The 19,538-nt window shown below is 44.4% G+C and overlaps 1 protein-coding gene across 1 annotated transcript in view; it reads left to right on the top strand.

The window, feature by feature from the left end:
* The first annotated feature begins 13,511 nt into the window (after positions 1-13,511).
* The window catches only part of LOC146831434 (histamine H3 receptor-like), a 97,702-nt gene continuing 91,675 nt past the window's right edge, over positions 13,512-19,538 (top strand). The window contains exon 1 of the mRNA XM_085603907.1: positions 13,512-13,797. Within this exon, the coding sequence (XP_085460033.1) occupies positions 13,512-13,797 (286 nt within the window). The remainder of the gene's footprint in view (positions 13,798-19,538) is intronic.

Raw genomic sequence — 19,538 nt, 5'->3', positions numbered from 1 at the left:
CCCTGAGTTGAAACGCCCACATGAAACCTGACGCAGGTTTCATGTGGCGCAGGGCTTTACACTGTGACGCATCTCCATAGATGCGTCACGATGTAAATGTGGCGCAACATGGCGCAGGGTTTACGCCGCCGCTGCGTCACAAAAGTGACGCAACGGCGGTGTAAAAGTGGCGCAAGTCCGATATAAATCTGCCCCCTAGTTTCTTGTTGATTCCGGCATAGAGATCGGTGCTGTAGTCCCGTCTGCTACTGATGAGGGCGTGCGTTACCATTTTTATGGATTAGGATGGGATCCATCCAAACGTTTTATGGAGTATGCGGAAGGTGTTGGAGCAGGCCGAGGATACAGCGTTGATCTGGTGCTACATCATAAGCGATGAGTCTAGTATGATGCCGAGGTTTCGTGCATCGTTCATCAGGATGGGGGGTTCCGAGGGCGGGGGTCACCAGGTGTTGTCCCACACAGAGGGGGTGGAGCCAAGGATGAGAACTTCTGTTTTCTCGTAGTTGACGATGGCTTTCATACCATCTTGGAAGTTGTGCATGGTGATGTTGTTCTTTGGTGAGGGAGAGGATGAGCTGGGTGTCATCAGCATAGGAGACGATGTTGAGCTTGTGGTTTCTTACAATGGTTGCGAAGGGGGCCATGTAGATATTAAAGAGGATGGGGCTGACGTAGGATCCCTGGGGCACTCCACATCTGGTCTATGTTGGCTCCAAGTGGTATGGTGGGAGTCGGAATCGCTGAGTTGTGCCTGTGAGAAATGAGCATATCTAGTCAAGAGCCTTTCCGCAAATGCCTGCATTGTCGAGTCTGGTAGCTAGTGTGCAGTGGGAGACAGTGTTGAAGGCAGCTGAGAGGTCCAGGAGGATGAGGGCTGCCATTTGTCTCTGGTCGAGGAGGGAGGTGATGTCATCAGTGGCAGCGAGCAGGGCAGTCTCAGTGCTATGGTTGCTGCAGATTGGGAGATGTCCAGCATTCTGTTAGCTTCAATAAAGTTTGCTAGCTGGGTGTTGACAGCCTTTTCGATGATCTTGGCAGTGAGTGGCACCAGGAAGATGAGCCTGAAGTTCTTGAGGTCCGTCAGATCTGCAGAGGGTTTATTCAGGATTGATGGCTGAGGCTCCAGAGCTTTCAGAAGGATGAAAGTGAAATCCGGGTCACGATTCTATATCGGCAGCTTGACACTTGTTGACCGACGGATTGGTCCACTTATGGAGATTTTCAACAAAGTTGCTCCAAACTTCTAAAACTTCTTCCTGAAGTTCCAAAACACCAATCCAAGGGTCTAGTAGCTCTGAGATTGTCCTTTGGATGTTGGGACTATGTTTCCCACAATGCAACTGGCCAAATCCTTAAAAGTCCACTGGTCCCTCTCCAGATGAGTCCTTCTTAGTGGAGATGAGGCAGGTGGATATCTGTTAACCTGTTGCTTTCAGGGAGTCTATTTCATATTCCTTGTCAAGTCCTTAGGGCTGTAGTTCCAGATTGTGCAGCAGGCGCAGCAGGTGCAGCCTTTGGGTTCAGATCAGGGTTCCAGTAGGGAAGTCCTTCTTCTCCTTGTTGTTTCAGCAGGTATCTAAGTTTCTGGGCAGTGTTCTGATATTTATTCAGAGTTCCTGGGCGACAAGCAGGGGACACCCCTGGCAAATGAGATGCATGGTGACAATATGACTATTTCTTCCAAAATGCGGCATATTCTTGACCAAGAAAGCACTATTCTTTCAAAATCCAAAATTGAGAAACTCTCTCCTTAGATCTGGCCAACCCGCTGATGTGGCTAAGTTTAATTAACACTCCCTTTCAGCCCCTTCACTAATCTAATTACTGGGGGCTCCTGTCTGGCTCGTGGTGCAGGATGTGGAGGTGAGCCTGTGCTTCCCTAAACTGTCATTCTCTCTTTGAATATCAGTTTGGCTAATCCATCCCAATCCTGCCATTTGCTCTGCAGCTTGCAGTTCTTCTCCAATAGGAATAGTCAAGCCACTTCACACCTCATTAAGACAGCTTGGCTCAGCCTGGCAGAGGCTGACCAATCAGAGCAGGGCTGCTGGAAGGCTGGATTTTGGCTTGCAAAAAATAAAGTTCTATAACTTATGTTGTGTGATAGTTGTAATAAATCTAACAGTGGCAAGTTGTTCATTTCATTCTATTATTTTAATATTTTGAATGATATTTGTAGCTCCATTCTTTCAATAGTTATACTTTAATAATGTATTTCCATGTTGGCCTATGGAGCTATTGTGCTTCAATGGGGAAAAACAAAATTGGCAGTTTTTCCCTTAACAGGACATATACCAAATATGTTATTATGTCCCTGCTTGTAGTTACAAGGCACCATACCCCTAGGGCCTCTAGGGGATACCCCAGGGGTGACATATGTATAAATAAGGTAGTTTGAGACTTGGGAAATACCTTTAATTCCAAAGTCAGGTTTGCATATATTTGAATGTAAAGGCAAGGCTGCCTTTAAAATGACAGTAGGCAGCACAGTAGTGCACACTTAAATGCATTAAGTCTACTGGGTGTCTGGGCCTACATGCCATATTATATACCGGGGACTTAGAACTAGGCTGTTAGCACCAATTGTAACTAAAACTAATTATTATATACATTATAATCAGAACACTGGGCCTGGGTTTGGTAAGCAGAGCCCAGGGCACAGTCAGAGTCAGTTACCACCAGTATCAATAAAAAAATTGGGGGAAACGTTGGCTCTTGGTCAGGTCAGATCAAGTTATTGGCAAGTTGGTCAGTCCTTTTCCCCGTATTACTTAAAGAAAACATAGGTCCTTGAAAGACATGCGGGTGCACAGTTACCCCAATAGACATTAGGGTAGGGCCGGACTCTGGCTCAGGGAACAGCAGGGTTCTATAAATGTGGGAAACGTGAAGCATGCACTCACAGCCCAAATAGGAAAATATTTCTTTTTATGATTGTCTTTGAGTATTTGTAAGCACTTTATTTCACCCGGGTGTGTATGAGACACTGCACGGTGGGCTTTGTTACTCTGCTTACGCAGTATATGAAATATATGTACCTATTCTCTTGAAATTGAAGCCACATGGTGTGGGATGATTTTTGGGATATTGATTTTTTGATATACAAATTCCACTGAGCAGAATGACTTGGAACACAATGGCAGACTTCTAAATGTAGTCATTCCTTTGGTGAGTTTTTGTAAAACATTAAGCAAATACATTAGATTGTCGTTCAGAATGTTCAGCCACTCGGCAACTGTTGCAATATGTTTCCTAAATTGCCTTTCAGAATATTCAGGCACTCTGAAACTGTTGCAATATGTTTTCTCAATACAGATGTATTTTTGTGGTCTGACTACATTTGGTGCATTAAATTGTGAAGTAATCTTCCAGGATTTCATCAACCTGCCTAATTATAAAAGCTAATATAATGAGTGCAGTAACTGATATGTTTTCACTCTCTGTAACACAGTGAAGGACATGTTAGTAGTCTTTATATTGTGTTTATGGTGATGTATTGTATTTAAAGAAAGCGGGGCACTTTTCGCTGTTGTGGCTTGGACAAAGACCGTTTCATTCGAAAAGCATCAGTGTTTGCAATAAATTATCATTGCAAATTATATTTGGGAGTGTGAGCTTCCTTCTGTGTTTTGATTTCAACACAGTTTGGTTTGCATTTCAAGTGGGCCCTGCTCCCACTGCTTCGCACCGACCTCAATAGCAGAGCTAACTTTAACTTTCACCCCCTGCCATGCACTGCTCACAGATTACATCACTCATGACATGCTCTAGGACATCACTTATGACATCTCTGATGACATCTCAAATGACTTCATTGATGCCCTAGGGACCCTGCAGTTCCCCACATGTTGCAGGAGCTGGCATTGCTTCCGCTCGGAGGGGGCTGCCATTATTTTTGCTCCCTCTGGTGGGAGCAATATTGTGTTCTGTTTCCCAGCCCGCGTCAGTGCGGAAAGGGAAACAGATCACAAGTCTGCTCCTAGTTGGCGGGAGCATTTATAAAGCTCCCATCAGCTGGGAGCAGACTTATGTGTTTGTTCCAGTTTGGCAGAAGATTTAAAAATGCTCCTGCCAGACGGGAGCAAACACATATTTATTTATTTATTTATTTATGGGCTTGTAACGCGCCGGCATCACACCCGAAGGTGTATCTCCGCGCGGTGCTGTGAAGAACAGGTAGGGCAGCGCTCCAACTAGAACAGGGTAGTCTTTAAGTGTTTCCTGAAGGCTAGATGGCTAGGACAATCTCTGAGGGAAAGAGGAAGACTGTTCCACAGACGTGGGCCCATGATGGAGAGGGCGCGACCTCCCTGTCTGGTCTTGTTATGTCTAGGAACCTGAAGTAATAGCTGATTGCTGGACCTAAGAATGCGGGAAGGGCGGTGGTAAACGAATTTCTCGGCCAGGTAGTGTGGACCGAGGTTGTGAAGACTCTTGTGCACCACACAGCAAATCTTAAATTCCACCCGTTTCCGGATGGGAAGCCAATGGAGGGCCTTGAGGAGGGGCAAGGATGGGGTTCTAGGGGGGGCATTGGTCACCAGGCGGGCCGCAGTGTTTTGAACCACCTGAAGTTTATTAAGCACTCCTTCATTGGCTGCTAAGAATAGGCCATTGCAATAGTCCAGGCGGCTCAAAACGAGGGCCTGGACTAAGGTCTTTCTTGTATGGTCTGGTAGAAGGGGGAACACCTTCCGAAGGAGGCTAATGATGTGAAAGCAGGAACCCGCCGTGGTGCTGGCATGATGAGCAAGGGTGAGATCATGATCTAGACGGACCCCCAGATTTTTCACCACCTGTTTAGGGGATGGGGCCTGACCCAGACTGGAGGGCCACCAGTCAGGGGTCCACAGGGTTTTTGCCCCTCCAAATAGCATGACCTCAGACTTCCCCACATTACACTGGAGAAAGTTCTGGGCCATCCAGCTGGCGATCGCAGTCATGCCGTTGGAGAAAGCTTGTCTTATCTCCGGGGTAAAGTTTTTAAAAGTGAACAGCAGCTGCGTATCGTCAGCGTAGGAGATAGGCATAAACCCGAAAGACCTCACAATGTTGGCCAAAGAGGAGACATATACGTTAAACAACGTAGGGCTGAGACAGGAGCCCTGCGGGACTCCTCTGGTGATGCTGGCCGAGGGGGAGCTGAAGGAACCCATATTCACCTTCTGGGTACGTTCAGAGAGAAAGCTGGTGAACCACGCCAAGGCGGATCTATCAATACCAATCTCCTTTAATCTGGTAAGGAGAATTGCGTGGGATATGGTGTCGAATGCTGCGGACAAGTCCAGCAGCACCAACACCACTGACATCCCTCTGTCCAGGGACAAGCGTATAGCATCCGTGACGGAAAGAAGAGCCGTCTCGGTGCTATACCTGGGCCTGAACCCCGACTGAGAGTGGTCCAGACAGCCGGACTGCTCAATGAAGCTGGAAAGATGGTGATTCACATGCTTCTCCATCAATTTGCTGATGAACGGCAAGAGGGAGATAGGCCTCAGATTAGTCATATCAGACCAGGGGATGGAGGTGTTTTTCCTGATAGGCTTGACCATGGCCTCCTTCCACTCCCGGGGGACCAGTCCCTCAGAGAGGGAGCGATTGATCACCGTCTGAATAGAAGGACTGAGGACACTCCCAATGAGGTGCATGACACGGGCAGGTACAGGGTCCACTGGGCTGCCTGATTTAATAGTCCCGATCAGGGAGTTGACTTGGTCCAAGCTAATCTCGGGAATAGAAGACAGCGCAGCGGAAACAGCACCGACTGTTCCGGGCTGGGGGCTAAAAGAGGGGACCATCTCCTCAATAGGTGGGCTTATTTGGGAGATGTTACGATAAATGGAATCGATTTTATTGGCAAAAAACCCAGCGGTATCCTCACACAGTTTTTGGGTCAGCGTTTCAGGACTGTCACATGTTTCCCTGCCCACAGTAGTGTAGGCAGGAAAACTACTTTGTACTGGGGATGCGCACAGTAAGTGAGCTGGCCAAGAATGAGGTCCTCAGGCCTTTAAATATTCAGGTAGGGAGATGGCGTCCCCCCCTTCCTTTTAATTAACGAATGGCTCTGGGGGATGGAATCCCCAGGGCCTTTTTAGGGCTTGGGGAGGGGAGCCATGCAGCCCCCCTCCCCCTAATAAATACATTGGGTCCTGGGTCAGAAAATATCTTGAGGAGGGGGCCACGTGGCCCCCTTATTGAATACACAGGGCTCTGGGGCATGGGGTTCCTATGGCCGCAAAAGGCTCAGGGAGGGGCAGCGCTCACCCCATCCCTTCATTAATACATTGGGGTATGGGAGATAGGGTCCCAAGGGCTGAAAACAGCTTGGAGAGGGGAGTCGTATGCTCCTTCCCCTTCATAACACACCAGTCCTGGAAAATATATCTAAATAAAAAATGGTGACTGCCATTTTGTTTGCCGCGAGAGTCCAGCGGGATCGCCTCAAAATGTTCCAACTTTTTAAACACTTTGTCCCAGGGGGGGGCTCTTTGCATCCCCCCATGGGTCCTAGGGGGCAGGGTATCCTTACCCTGCCCATTTATATCATTTTCTTTTGTATCTTCATGACAGAGGACTAAGTGCAAAAGAGTTGTATAATGGCTGACAGCAACACTTCCCTCATTTTACTGACAGCCAATCAGACCACTCGCTCCAACAGGAGTCTGACTCGCATAGGAGTGAGAAGGCCCAGTGAAAAAAGCTCCCTGGGACAATCAGAATACTTTTTTTTTTAAATTGCAGCAAGACTCTTACGAGCCTATCGCAGATCCAGTAGTCCAGATATATAAATATTTTTATACCTTAATTTTTCAAAACTTAATACACCAAATCACAAAAAACACAATCTTAGGACCACGTTCTAGCTTCCTGATAAATTTTATATAATTCTGTTTAGCAGTTTTTGTGGTAGCACTGCCTAAACAAGTCTATGGACAATGCATTGGAATTTTGTGTTTTGGGAACCCCACTTTTTCTTGGCCCCCGCTTTGATGGATCACCTTGAAACTGTCCAGGAAGAAGCTGTAGTGAATTTGCTTTTATTGGGGAACGTTTTGTGAAGACTCATCATACCGTGCCAAAGTTATTAGCAAACCAAAAACTATAAGTCACTGTCAGCTTTGTTTTTTCAGTGAATTTCCAATGTTTTTTATATTCTATTTCCTTACTATATCACCCCTGTAACCTTTGTTTTTTTCAGCTTATTTCTGAGGTTTTTTAAAATTCTATTTCTGATATAAAAGGTCCCTGTAACCCTTGGCTTTTTCAGTAAATGTCTACCATTTATTTAATGATATTTTAACTATAGCATCCCTGTAACCTTTGGTTGTTTTTTTGTGAATTTCAAAACAAGCATCCTGGGAACGGTTTAGAGGTTTATCCCTCATCAGCCAGGCTAGCTTGAATCCAGTGGCTTAGTGAGCAAGAGTCCCACATCTGGGCATACCCTGCCAACTTAGGGCAAACAAAGCAAACACAAGAGATCCCTAGATAATGGGGGGTGTTATCCCAAAACTGGTCCAAGGATGCTTGCACCTGGTCCAGGGGAGACCTGGGTTGGCAGTTCGAGCTGAACAGTTCCCATGAGGAACAGGATCAAGACAGACTTGCATATGGCTGGTTTGAACTGGGGTGGAGAAGTGAGCTAAAGAACGATGATGGATTCAACCCAGATCTGTGACTGGGAGTGAGTGTCTGAAAAGGGTTAGTGCTCCATCTATCATCTCCTTGTGTTTGCACGGTAGGAATACCCTGACTCCTTAGCCCTTGTCCAGGGGTCCCGAAGTTCACAAAAGCACTTTAAAATCAAAATAAATTGCCACAAAATCACGAAAGAGCCATGAATCTATAGCAAATATATTTTAAAAAATAAGCACGGTCTTCTGCGCTTGCACTTGTTTTTATTGAAGCCCCCGGGTAGGCCAGGTCCCGGGGGCATGCTGCCTTTAAGAATTAAATGTAGGGGTGCAGAAATGCCACGGGGACTACCACCTCTCCGGGGCTTTTATAAAAAAGGAGGGGGCAGCATGGACTCCCAACCTAAGTCTTTTGTAAGCCCCAGGGCCCACCACCTCCAAAAGGCATCAAACAACAATATGGGTAGGGGTCTGCATGGAACCCCAGCCTTGGGGACCACCACCTCCCTGGGGCAATTCTATTTTATTAAAAGAGGGAGGCGGGCCATGCGGCACCCCTCCTGGGCCATATAAAGCCCCGGAGACCACCATATCTCCAGGACCGGCTTTTACACAAGAAAGGAGGGGTCCATGCGGCACCCCTCCTGTAGCAAATTATAGCCCTGGGATGCCACGCTCCAGGGCCGTCTCCTGCTATGTCCTGGGGTGCCCACCCGGGGACATAGCTGTTTGCTTTTGCTTGGCAGGAGCTTTGACAACTCCCAACCAGCAAAAGCAAAAGTAAACACTCCACTTGTAGCAAGTGGGAGCTGTCAAACAGCTTCTGCTTGCTGGAAGCAGAGTTTACATCTTTTTCCCTGCCCTCAGACATACAGAGAAAGAGTTTAAAGATTGCTCCTGCACACTGGGAGCTGCATTTCAAGCAGTTCTCTGTGTGCAAGAGCAATGCCGGCTCCTACAGGGAAGGGAGGAGCTGACTGGGACTGCAGGGGCCTTGAGGCACCGCCATGGTACTATAGCACATGGGTGCCCGTGCTGGGCTCCAGGGCACCCAGGGAGATGTGACTGGGTCCTTGAGGATGGGGAATGGGCTCCCTGGGGCTCAAATTGGCCCGTTCAGAGGGCCCACATGCCCCCCTCCCAAATAGAATTTGGCCTGGCCCAGGGGGATAGTGTTCCCTGTGGCTGAAATCAGCCAGGGACAGGGCACGTGACCCTCCTCCCCCATTAAGCTTTGGTGGGCTGTTTTGGCCCTAATGCTTATTTCATAGAAAATAAACCTCAAATCACAAATATGAACATAGCAGGTGCCCCCATTAAAGCCCCACTTCTATAAAGGCAAATTATCCTAACTTCTGGGCTTGGCAAAGGCAAAGCAAGTGTGTTTTCTCAGTGATTCCATATTGAAAAATGATCTGAAATACTTAGTGGAGGTTAATACATCGTTGATCAATTTCAAGCGCAATCTTTAGTGACTGTGACGAGTGGGTTCTTTCTTGTCCTCTCCCGGTGAGAGCAGAGTTCATGATTCTCCATTTAAATTACTCTGAGTATGCAAATGTGCAAATCACTTGAAAGCTTTGCACGTTTGGCCTTGCCCACCTTAGAAGTACGCAAAAGTCTTCCTGCCTCTTGCCAGGATGATGGACAGATTAACGAGCGCCCCCGTGTGTTTCCCGATGATTTTTGTGAGAAGTTCTTGAAACCGAGGAATATGAGGACATCTCCACCAAACAAAGAAGCGCTTACGCCATATATTTAAGACCCTTGTTTGGTGGATATTTATTTACCTCTTTATAGTCTTGTTGTGTTCTCTATAGGAGGATTTACGTTATCACATGTTTTTTGATAAAGACTCACCAGGAACAATCACATTGTCAAAACGCAGACACAGTTACTTATGACATTTCCTCATGCTTCATTATGCAATTTTACTGCAGAATACATACTGGGCATTTACCCAAGGATGTACCACTTACTAATTAACCAGTAGAAAGTACTCCATATAGGCAGATATTTTGTGCAAAACAGTGTACCCTTGATGGATAAAAGGGCAGGTGTGTTTCCTTTGTGGTTGAGTCACTCACACAGCTAATGACATACCCACACAAGCATTTAAACACCAACTCACACACTCAGGTACTCACACATCCACTGACAGAGCCACTCAGACACTGATTCACCAACTCACAGACCTACTCAGACACTCACATACCCACTCAGAGACACACTCAGATACTCACTCAGACACACCAATACAGCCACTAACATATCCAATTACAGACCCATTCAGACACTCATGCACCACTCACAGACCCACTCAGGCACTCCCACACCCACTCACAGACCCATACAGACACTCATGCACCACTCACAGGCCCACTCAGACACTCGCACACCCACTCACAGACCCATACAGCCACACGCAGACCCACTCAGAGACTCTCACAACCACTCACAAATCAACACAGACTAACACACCCACTCACAGACCCACTCACACACTCACTCACAGACTGACTCACAGATTCATGGAGGCACTTGCAGATCCACTCAGACACTCTCACACCCACTCACAGACCCACTAAGCACTCTCTCAGACACTCATTCACCCACTCAGATACCCATTCAGATACTCATGCACCCACTCACAGACCTACTCACTCACAGACCCACTCAGACACCCAGTGAGACACTCATGCCTCACACAGACACTCACACACCCACTCACACACCCTTTGAGAAACTCACACACTCACTCACACACACACTGAGACACTCATTCACTCACTCATACAATCACTCTCAAGGTTACAGTTAGGAAATAAAATTAGAAAAATCTTAGACATTCTCTTAAAAAACAAATGCTATAGGGATGTTATAATTAGGAAACAACATTAGACAATCCTTAGTAATTCACTGAAAAAGAAGGTTACAGGGACGTTATAGTTAGGAAATAGAATTTCAAAAAAACCTTAGAAATTCACTGTAAAAACCAAAGGTTAAAGGGACATTATAGTTAGGCTCAAATTTCACTCATACAAAACCAGTGAAATTCAGCAGTTATAATTAGACGAGCTAACTATAACTTACATACCCTCAATGCACTCCTTTTGATCTCACATATTACATCACTTATGACATGGTCAGTGATATCACTGATGACATCACTGATGATACTTTAAATGACATCCCTGGTGACGGATCCAGCTGGATGCGGGGAGCTGGCTGGAGCCATGGAGGCCTTGGGGTTTCACTTGCAGCCTCCAAGAAGAATATTGTGAGTGCCCTGTGTGAGCACCAGTGCACCCACCCTTTATTGGCCTGGACCTTGGTAATGGGATCCCCAGGCCCAAATTATCCCAGGGAGGAAGGCCATGTAGCCATTCTCCCCCTTCAGTTATTGGCCCAGCCCCGGGATAGGGTCCCCAGGGCCAAAATTGGCCCTGGGAGGAGGGTATGTGGCCATCCTTCCTGTTTAATAATTGGCCAGGTAACTGCGTTGGGGTCCCCAGGGCCAATATCAACCTGGGGAGGGGGGGCTGTGTGCTTCGCGCCTCATTTAAAAAGGTGCAGGGCTCCAGGAGATGGTGTCCCCTGGGGGAAATCGGCCTCTGGGGGGGCTGGAAAGGGGTCCTGTGGGATGACAGCCGTTGGGAGGTTAGCTACAGAGTCTGGCCCCAGGCCAGTGCAGGGCCCTTCAGCCAACCCCCACTGTGTGTGGCAATGGTTGGATTGACATATGGTACTTAAATATTACTTTACATTAAAAAAAATCCTAAACATTCACTGAAAAATCAAAGGTTGCATGGACATTATAGTTATGTTCAGATTTTACACACATAAAACCTTAGAAATTCAGACGTTATGGTTCTAGCTTTCTCAACTTTAACTCGTGCCTGAAGGTAACCATAACTTGCGCAACCCTGCCATGCACTGCTAATTACCTCACATATTACATCACTCATTACATCTTCTATGACATCATTGATAATATCACTGCAGCATTTGCTGTCAAATTATTATTAAGAAAAGTGTGCATGGCAGGGGCGCGAGCTATAGTTACTTAAGATAACTGTAACTATAAGTGCTGAATTTGTATGGTTTTGTGCATGTAAAATCTGAACCTAACCAGAAAGTCCCTGTAACCTTTAGTGTGCTAATGAATTTCTAAGGTTCTCTTTAATTCTATTTCCTAACTATTGTGTCCCTGTAACCTTTGGTTTTTAAAATGAAAAAATCTATCTATCTATCTATCTATCTATCTATCTATCTATCTATCTATCTATCTATCTATCTATCTATCTATCTATCTATCTATCTATCTATCTATCTATCTATCTATCTATATTGTTTTTAAATCAGATTAAAAAAGATTTGGAAGGGTCTAATTCACTACTCCCACTGCTCTCAATAGGGAAAGTGTTACACTTGGGAAAGATCGGATATGTAGATGGAGATTTACTAAGATTTTGTGCCATGTTTGTGTCACAAAAGTGACGCAAATTGGGTCAAAATCTTTTTTTTCCAATTTACCTTCCAGGGCTATACTTGTTTAGCGCTGGAAGTAACAGAAAAGTAATGTGAAGCAGTGCATAGCACTGCTTTGGATTACTTTGCACCATGGGGGTATACCAAGGGTGGAGCATGGGCGTTCCCATGCAACCACTCAAGGTTTCTCACACTAAACCCAATTTACTAAAACCAGTAGATGCTTTCATTTCTCCTTCCATTTCCGACTTTGCATGTGTGCTGCACTGTACAGTACACATACAAGAGGGAAAAGGTTTGAAGTGAGTCTCAGCATAGTATTTTGACAAAACCTTCGCTAGACTCAAGGAGACACCCTTGAACCATGTCACAAAGCTGTTTTCCGTGACTCATGGAAGCTGATTTCAGCGCTGGCGCTAGTGAGAGGGGAGGAGAGTGCCTTATTTTTGTAAATAAGGCGCTCTCCTCCTTTCTTCTTTTCACGTAGCGCAGCACAGCATTTACAGCTGCTGCAGTGTACTACGTGAAAAGTAGGTAAATCTCCCCCTTAGTGTTTTTGCTGGAACCTGAGCAACAGAAGGGAAAGTTTTGGATGTTGAGGGGTTAGATCTACTATACCCACAGCAAAAAATAGGGAAAATGTTAAACTATAGAAAGTTCAGAGTTAATTTTCCCTACATTAAATAAATACAAACTAAATAAATAAGTGTAATATAGTAGACTTAGATATCATATTTTTTCTATTGTTTACATGCAGTGCCATAAAAAGTATAGGAAATTTTGCATTAAAGCTTTCAACCTCACATCGAAAATGAGTTATTTTAAGTCAGTATACAGCTATCTTTATTAGTTGCGTGCCGAATCTCCAGGGATCATTGGTTTTCAGAGTCAACATGCAAAAGCTCGAAAAATCTTTGCAGAGTAGGCGAATTACACAAAAAAGACCTCAAGTTGAAATAGCAAGTCGAAGTAGAGCATGTTAAAGTGCGCTTTGCACTAACAAGTGATAATGAGTTAATGAGCTTTGCTGCATGCAATTATGTCTATAATGCTGCAGACTTGAGGGATTTGCTTGAGTTTTTTTTATAAAAAGTCTCCTTGCAACCAGCTATGCTTCTGTAGACAGAATGGCAGACCGAGCTACTTTGTCTCAAGAAATGCAGTATACTGCCTTATATAAAAGATGACAAGCAATTAAACAATTAAATGCCTTTTCTTCAATATTTAGTGCATTGAAACACAACATTCTATATCAATGAATTAGCATAAATTATTGAAAATGCTGAATTACTTATTTTTCCATATCTATCATGAAGCAGCTGATTTGTAATTCGTCTCTTGAACTATCAGTCGCTGAGGGCTGATTTTCCTGCCCAAACAATGGACAAAGAATTTTCAACTTCAAGCTTTAGCATCACCCCAACATTCTTCACTTCAGATTCCACACCACCCCTGGATGAAGCTGGTCTGTCTCCGTTCACTCCCAATGATGTCTACCAATTCTCAGGCGCAACGCTGATATCATTGGGGGTTTTAATGTCCTTTATGGTCTCCGTCATAGTTCTGGGGAACGCCCTCGTTATACTGGCCTTTGTGACTGACAAAAACTTGAAAAATCATAGCAATTTTCTTCTTTTCAATTTAGCCATTTGTGACTTTTGCGTTGGTAAGTTATTTTTCATTGTTCCTTAATAATAGTTTGAGGTTGGAAGGCTGGAAAGCATGTAAGAGTCTTACATAATCCAACAGCAGTTCACAATTCGAAGGAGCAATTCTTCTATCGGATGGTCAGACTCTATGTTAATTTCCTTGAGAGTAGAGATGTGTAAAATGTGTTTAATTTGCTTTCATGTAATTATAAGCAACCTCAGAAAAATCACACTAAATTATGTGTAATTACTCAAAATGCAAATCCGTCATTGAGCGCTATATTTAAGTGCAAAATGTGCTGTCTACTCAATTTTGATGTGAGTACACATTTTGCACTAAAACTAGTGCAAAACGCAAAAGCTCTGCAAACAGCTGCTGATCGAGTTTCTGTTATTCCCTTCTTTGCTCTAAAGTTGTACTGCAAACGGCACATATTTGGTTAAATGGTATAATGAATTGCATAATTTTAGAAATTTCGCATAACAAGTGTAACATGAATTTTCTGAAAGTATACAAATTATTCAAGAGTAAAGTAAATTATGCCCATGCTTACGTAAGAACACTTTGGGGCAGATTTACAATAATTGGCGCATCCCTGCATATCAGCAGGGATGCGCCAGTTATTGTGCGTCACGGCTCCGCCACCATGGATGTGCAGCATTTACATTGCGTCGCACCATGGGGCAAAAACGGACAGATGCGTGACGCGTCTGTGCCGTAAAGGCAGCGCATTGCTGGAGTTGCGTCGCAAGCGCAACGCAGCTCCAGCAAGGCTCCGGGGTGCCCTATCTTTAAAATGCTGCATCAATCCTTATGCCTGCTTCAAGCAGGCGCAGGGTTTTGACGCAGCATGGGCTTAAAAGTGACTGAGTGAAATCTTGTAGATTTCACTCAGCCACTTTTAGGAGGCGTTCCTGCACCGGAACGCCCCCCCCTGCGCCGGAATGCCTACTTCTAGCGCAGGGCTTTACAACGTGACGCATCTCCCAGATGCATCACGTTGTAAATATCCCACAGCCTGGCGCTGGTTTTGCGCCGCCGCTGCGTCACAAAAGTGACGCAATGGCAGCGTAAAAGAGGCGCAACGGGCTTGTAAATCTGCCCCTTATCTTTACAGTGTTAGTATGTAAGTGGACATGACCTGTTTTATGTATAGATGACTCTACTGGCTCTGGATCTGTCTATTTCATGCAATTTAGGTGCGTCTGATCTCCTGCATTTACACTCTTGTTAAAACGTATTTGTATTTACTTTCTTATTTTTGCATGCATGCGTAGTTCTATACATTTCTGAATGCCTAGGATTGCTCCTTCTTGCTGTTGGATTATTTAAAACCCCTTGCCCCAGAATCATTAGTACATGTCAGGTTAGGACCTTACCAGTGAAGTACACGTTGTGTATAGCCTACCATTTGGCTGCCTCCTTTTTCACTGAGACATGCGTCAGGCTGTCAAAAATGTACGCCAGAAAAAGGTGAGACTAAAAGGAAGTTGTCATTTCGCGACAATACATGTTGGTCAATTGCCATTCTGCAGGTATTTATACTTGCCTTTGAACACAGAACCCTGTTGGTGTAGTGAGATTTGTTGGTTTTTCCCTTATCTTTTTCAAGCAAATGTTCTCACTAATGGTCGATGCAGTACTTTTATTATGAGATATTATGGAACGACATTCTATAGACCAACAGACCTACCTTGTGTTACTTTCTGTTAATTCACATTAACCATCTCCTTTTCTAGACCAATGTATACCCGTGCACTTCTGTTCATCTTGCATATTGAAATGTCAATCAATTTCTGCACTGCTGTTTTAATCTGATCATGTTTGGAAACACTATAATGGTGATTTCCGCAAATGGGGTTTGAGTGAAGTTCTACAGTGCAAGTGGACTATTAGAGCTTAACCTGCATTGAGGGGAATTTTGTCATTTGGGACCACCTACTTCGCAAATATATATCAGAGACAAACTTTTAGGATGACAGAGATCACGGGGCAGAGTTACAAGCCCCTTGCGCCACCAGTGTGTCACTTTTTGTGACGTAACGGTGGCGCATTTTACTGCTCCATATTTACAAGGACAGGAAAAGCCACCCTGCATGACTTTTCCTGTCCTTGTAAATATGACCCCTTTACACGCAGCACTTCGTGTGAAAGGGGTGTTCAATGGGTGTTGCTGTGGGTGTTCTCAGGCAACACCCATGGAACAAGATACATTTCCAGATTTACGAGGAATCGGAAATCTGGAAATGTGTGTGAATACTACGCCTCCCAGGGGAGGAGTAGGGAGGCGCAACGCGGAGAAATATATTCATTTCTCCTCGTTTTCTTTCCCTGTTTTTATGCGTGCTGCATTCTGCAGCACACGAAAGAAGAAATCACCTCTAATGATTGTTTTTGTTCAGGAAAAGTTCCCTTCCTGCACATAAACAATCATTGAAACAATGCCGTTTTTCAACTTCTATGTGTGCTAAAGCAGCACACATAGACGTTGAAAAATGGAAACCTTCCTGAACAAAATCAATCTCCCTACTACGCAGGCACCCTTGCAGCATGGTGCAAGGGTGCCTGCGCCGGCGCATGGCAGCAGTTTGTGCGCCAGCACAGGGGGAAGCACAGAGATGCGACATATTGTTGTAAATATGTTGCATCCCTGTGCTTTGAAAGTGACTTAGTGCGGCGCAGCCAAATGGCTTGCCGCTCGCACTGAGTCACTTTCATTGTAAATCTGCCCCCTCATGTTAAATGTAAGCTAAAAGAGGCTTCATGATTTATTTATTTTCCTTGAGGGACTGTGAAGTAAATCCACTATTGATTTATTTGCCCTACAGTCAGTCCTCTGTTAGGACAATTAAATGGTTATTGTCTTCATCCCAAAGAAGGACAAGATAAGTGTGTGAATTGTCACAAATTGTGTAATTTAGGACCACCTACATCACAAATTCATGTCAGACGCAAGCTTCTAGGATGACTGCGATCACCTGTAGAATAGAAGCTAAGAGTAGGCTTATAGGACTCGTTTAAAATGTGCACCAATGACACAATCCTGATTTTGTCTTCTTTAGGAATGTGTTCAGACCACTGAACTAAGAGAAAATCTTCCACTGAGAATTAGGCTTGCATTAAGATTGGCCTCTTAATTCTGATGGGCTGGCAACTCCATTTATTAGCCCAATCGTAATTATGAGAACCATGCAAACACCAAAGGGCACAGGCATGAAAGTTTCATTTTGCGATTATCAGTTAGCGATTTTTTAGCAATCACTATTTGGTAATCGCAAAATGAAATGCAACAAAACAGACAGCAAGTAGCGATTCTCTACTTGCGATTCCTTAAGAATCGCAAATGAAATTAGGGAATCGCTATTTGCAATTGCGACTCTATTCTTTTCTATGGGCAAGGCCCATAGGTGAGAATGGTCTTGCATTACCTAAATTGTGATTACCTAATTGGTAATCGCAAATTAGGTAATGCAAAGGCGAGTGTGCCCGGGGCCAAAGGCCCCCCTGAGGGGCCCCTAACAAAAAAAAGGTGCACATGTATAAGGCACAAACATGCCATAGGGGCATGTGCGCGCCACATGGCATTTTGAAAAATGCAGTTTTGTGAATTTTTCTAATTATGCACATGGTTAACATCAACTTGAAGTTGATGTTAATTTTGCATTTCCCAAATGCAAAATTCACATTTAGGAAAGGCTTCTTGTATGTGCATTAGGTAATCGCAAATAATTATTCTCTATTTGCCTTTGCAATTTAGGGAATCGCAAAAAATTGCGATTACCTAAATTGCGAATCAAAAAATCTTTCAAGATTTGGAAAAGGCCATTTGCTATCGCAAACGGCTGATTTTTGCTAATCGCACTGTTTGCGATCGCAAATAAGCTTGATGCACGTGCCCCCAAGAAACTGTATATTATTACCCAGACATTTCAGCTTCAGAAAGAAGCTGAAATTCATAGGTGAAATTCCATCCCCCCCCACCCTTAAAGTCTCATTTCTCAGGGAAACCACAATCTTTATTAACTCTGACACCCAGAAATTTCAGTACCTATGATTTTGGTAACACTGAGTGGTGGGCTTAACAGGGAGGAATTTAAGTCACTCATATTGAAAGCCTTGGAAAAGTAAAAGGGGTCAACCACTATAGGTGTATCCACAGGTAAAACAGTTCTGGATTTAGAGGTCACTGAAGTAAGTGTCTCATATGAGGGTGATGGGATTCTTGAAAGGTACAATTCCTTCACTTCAATATTACGAGAAACATCCCAACAGTTTGGGCACAGAAGGTGAAATGATTATCAACAATGAAATTGATGAACCCACCAGGTGACACAATAGTGACATTAAGCATGTGTGCATCTTATGTATTAATTTGGTTTGCTCCAATGTCTGTGGCATTGCCAAACCTCACTGATAGGATTCTAAAGGATTTCTGGCAACAGATCTGGGCAAGGTGGAAGAACCTAATCATACTTGTCTTCTGAAGTAAAAGCTGAGAAAAAGGAAAGGGGATGGAATTCCCTGTTGGATGCCTCTGCCAATTTCTGAGAGATATGACTGGATGTCTGAGCAGGGCCAGAGGTTAAAGTAGGTGAAGGCCACATAAAATTGAGCCCACCCTCATCCTTTCATAAAAGATTATAGGTACTACCTCATGACAAGGTTCTCCCTACATTTATTGGAAGGCACATTGGTAGTTCTCTGCATTGTGTGGCCAGAACCATGGCCTAATTATGCTCTGAAGGTGTAAACTTCATAGTCGCATGGTGCTGCCATCATCATTCTAGGACACCCAAACATCCATCATAAGGAGTTACCACGGTGGACCCACTTCAGTTTGACTGTGAGGTCCACACAGTATCCTACCACTGTCTTTGTTTTTCTCAGAGAAGCAAATACATCTGAACTAAGGGAGAAACAGAATTGGGGTGCATGATTCAGTTGAAGATCTAAATCTACATGGAGGTAATACTCAATAAGTTGCAAGTAATTTTCATTACTCTGATTTTCCCTTCTCTCGTCACAGTCCTCACCAACCACAATCACTCCCAGAATTTCTCTGTTCTTGATTCCGAGCGAGCTTGGTTCTTTATATACGGGGACCTCGAGATTGGCCCTATTTTTTGTCATCTCTCAGAGATCCAGGAAGGTTGTTAGGATAAGGGGGCATTCTTTCCTTAATACTGGTTAACCACAACAGCTGGATATCTGCCTGGTGAGGTGAGAGTTGTTTATTGTAAACTTGGCAGCTCACAAATTGCAAGCCCACATTAATAATTATAACATTCTTGTCCATCTGTCATATCCCAGTGTCGCAGCACTGAGACTACCACCCATGTCCGCTCATATTTTTCATCTTTCATGCACTTTGTGTACAATTGACAATTGAATGTTGGTAATTTTACCATCCGCGTGCATGGGTTTGAGAGGTGAGATCCTGGACTGATGGTGCTCATGTCTTGTTGGACGCAATATGTATGTCGAAATGAGTTCTTCCATGCCACCGTCTCTGCCAGTGTGCTGGGAGGCGACCCTGGGTTTCAATCCTACTCAATCTGTCATCATTATGTAGAGCTGTTGAAAGATCTTGTAGCTGAACTTGGCATCAACAAACCATATTCTGACAGACACATCCATCATACCTAATGGTGTTGTCAGGAGACGATTCCCAAAACATTCAAACCTGCCTGTTCCTGAACAAAGCGTGGGTGTTTCTGACAGTTTAAGAACCAATCCAACCAACACAGAATTTGCTCA

This window comes from Triturus cristatus, chromosome 5_1, assembly GCF_964204655.1.
Source record: "Triturus cristatus chromosome 5_1, aTriCri1.1, whole genome shotgun sequence".
Taxonomy (NCBI): Eukaryota; Metazoa; Chordata; class Amphibia; order Caudata; family Salamandridae; genus Triturus; species Triturus cristatus.
Note: the sequence above shows the minus strand (reverse complement) of the source record. Positions and strands in the feature narration are given on the sequence as shown.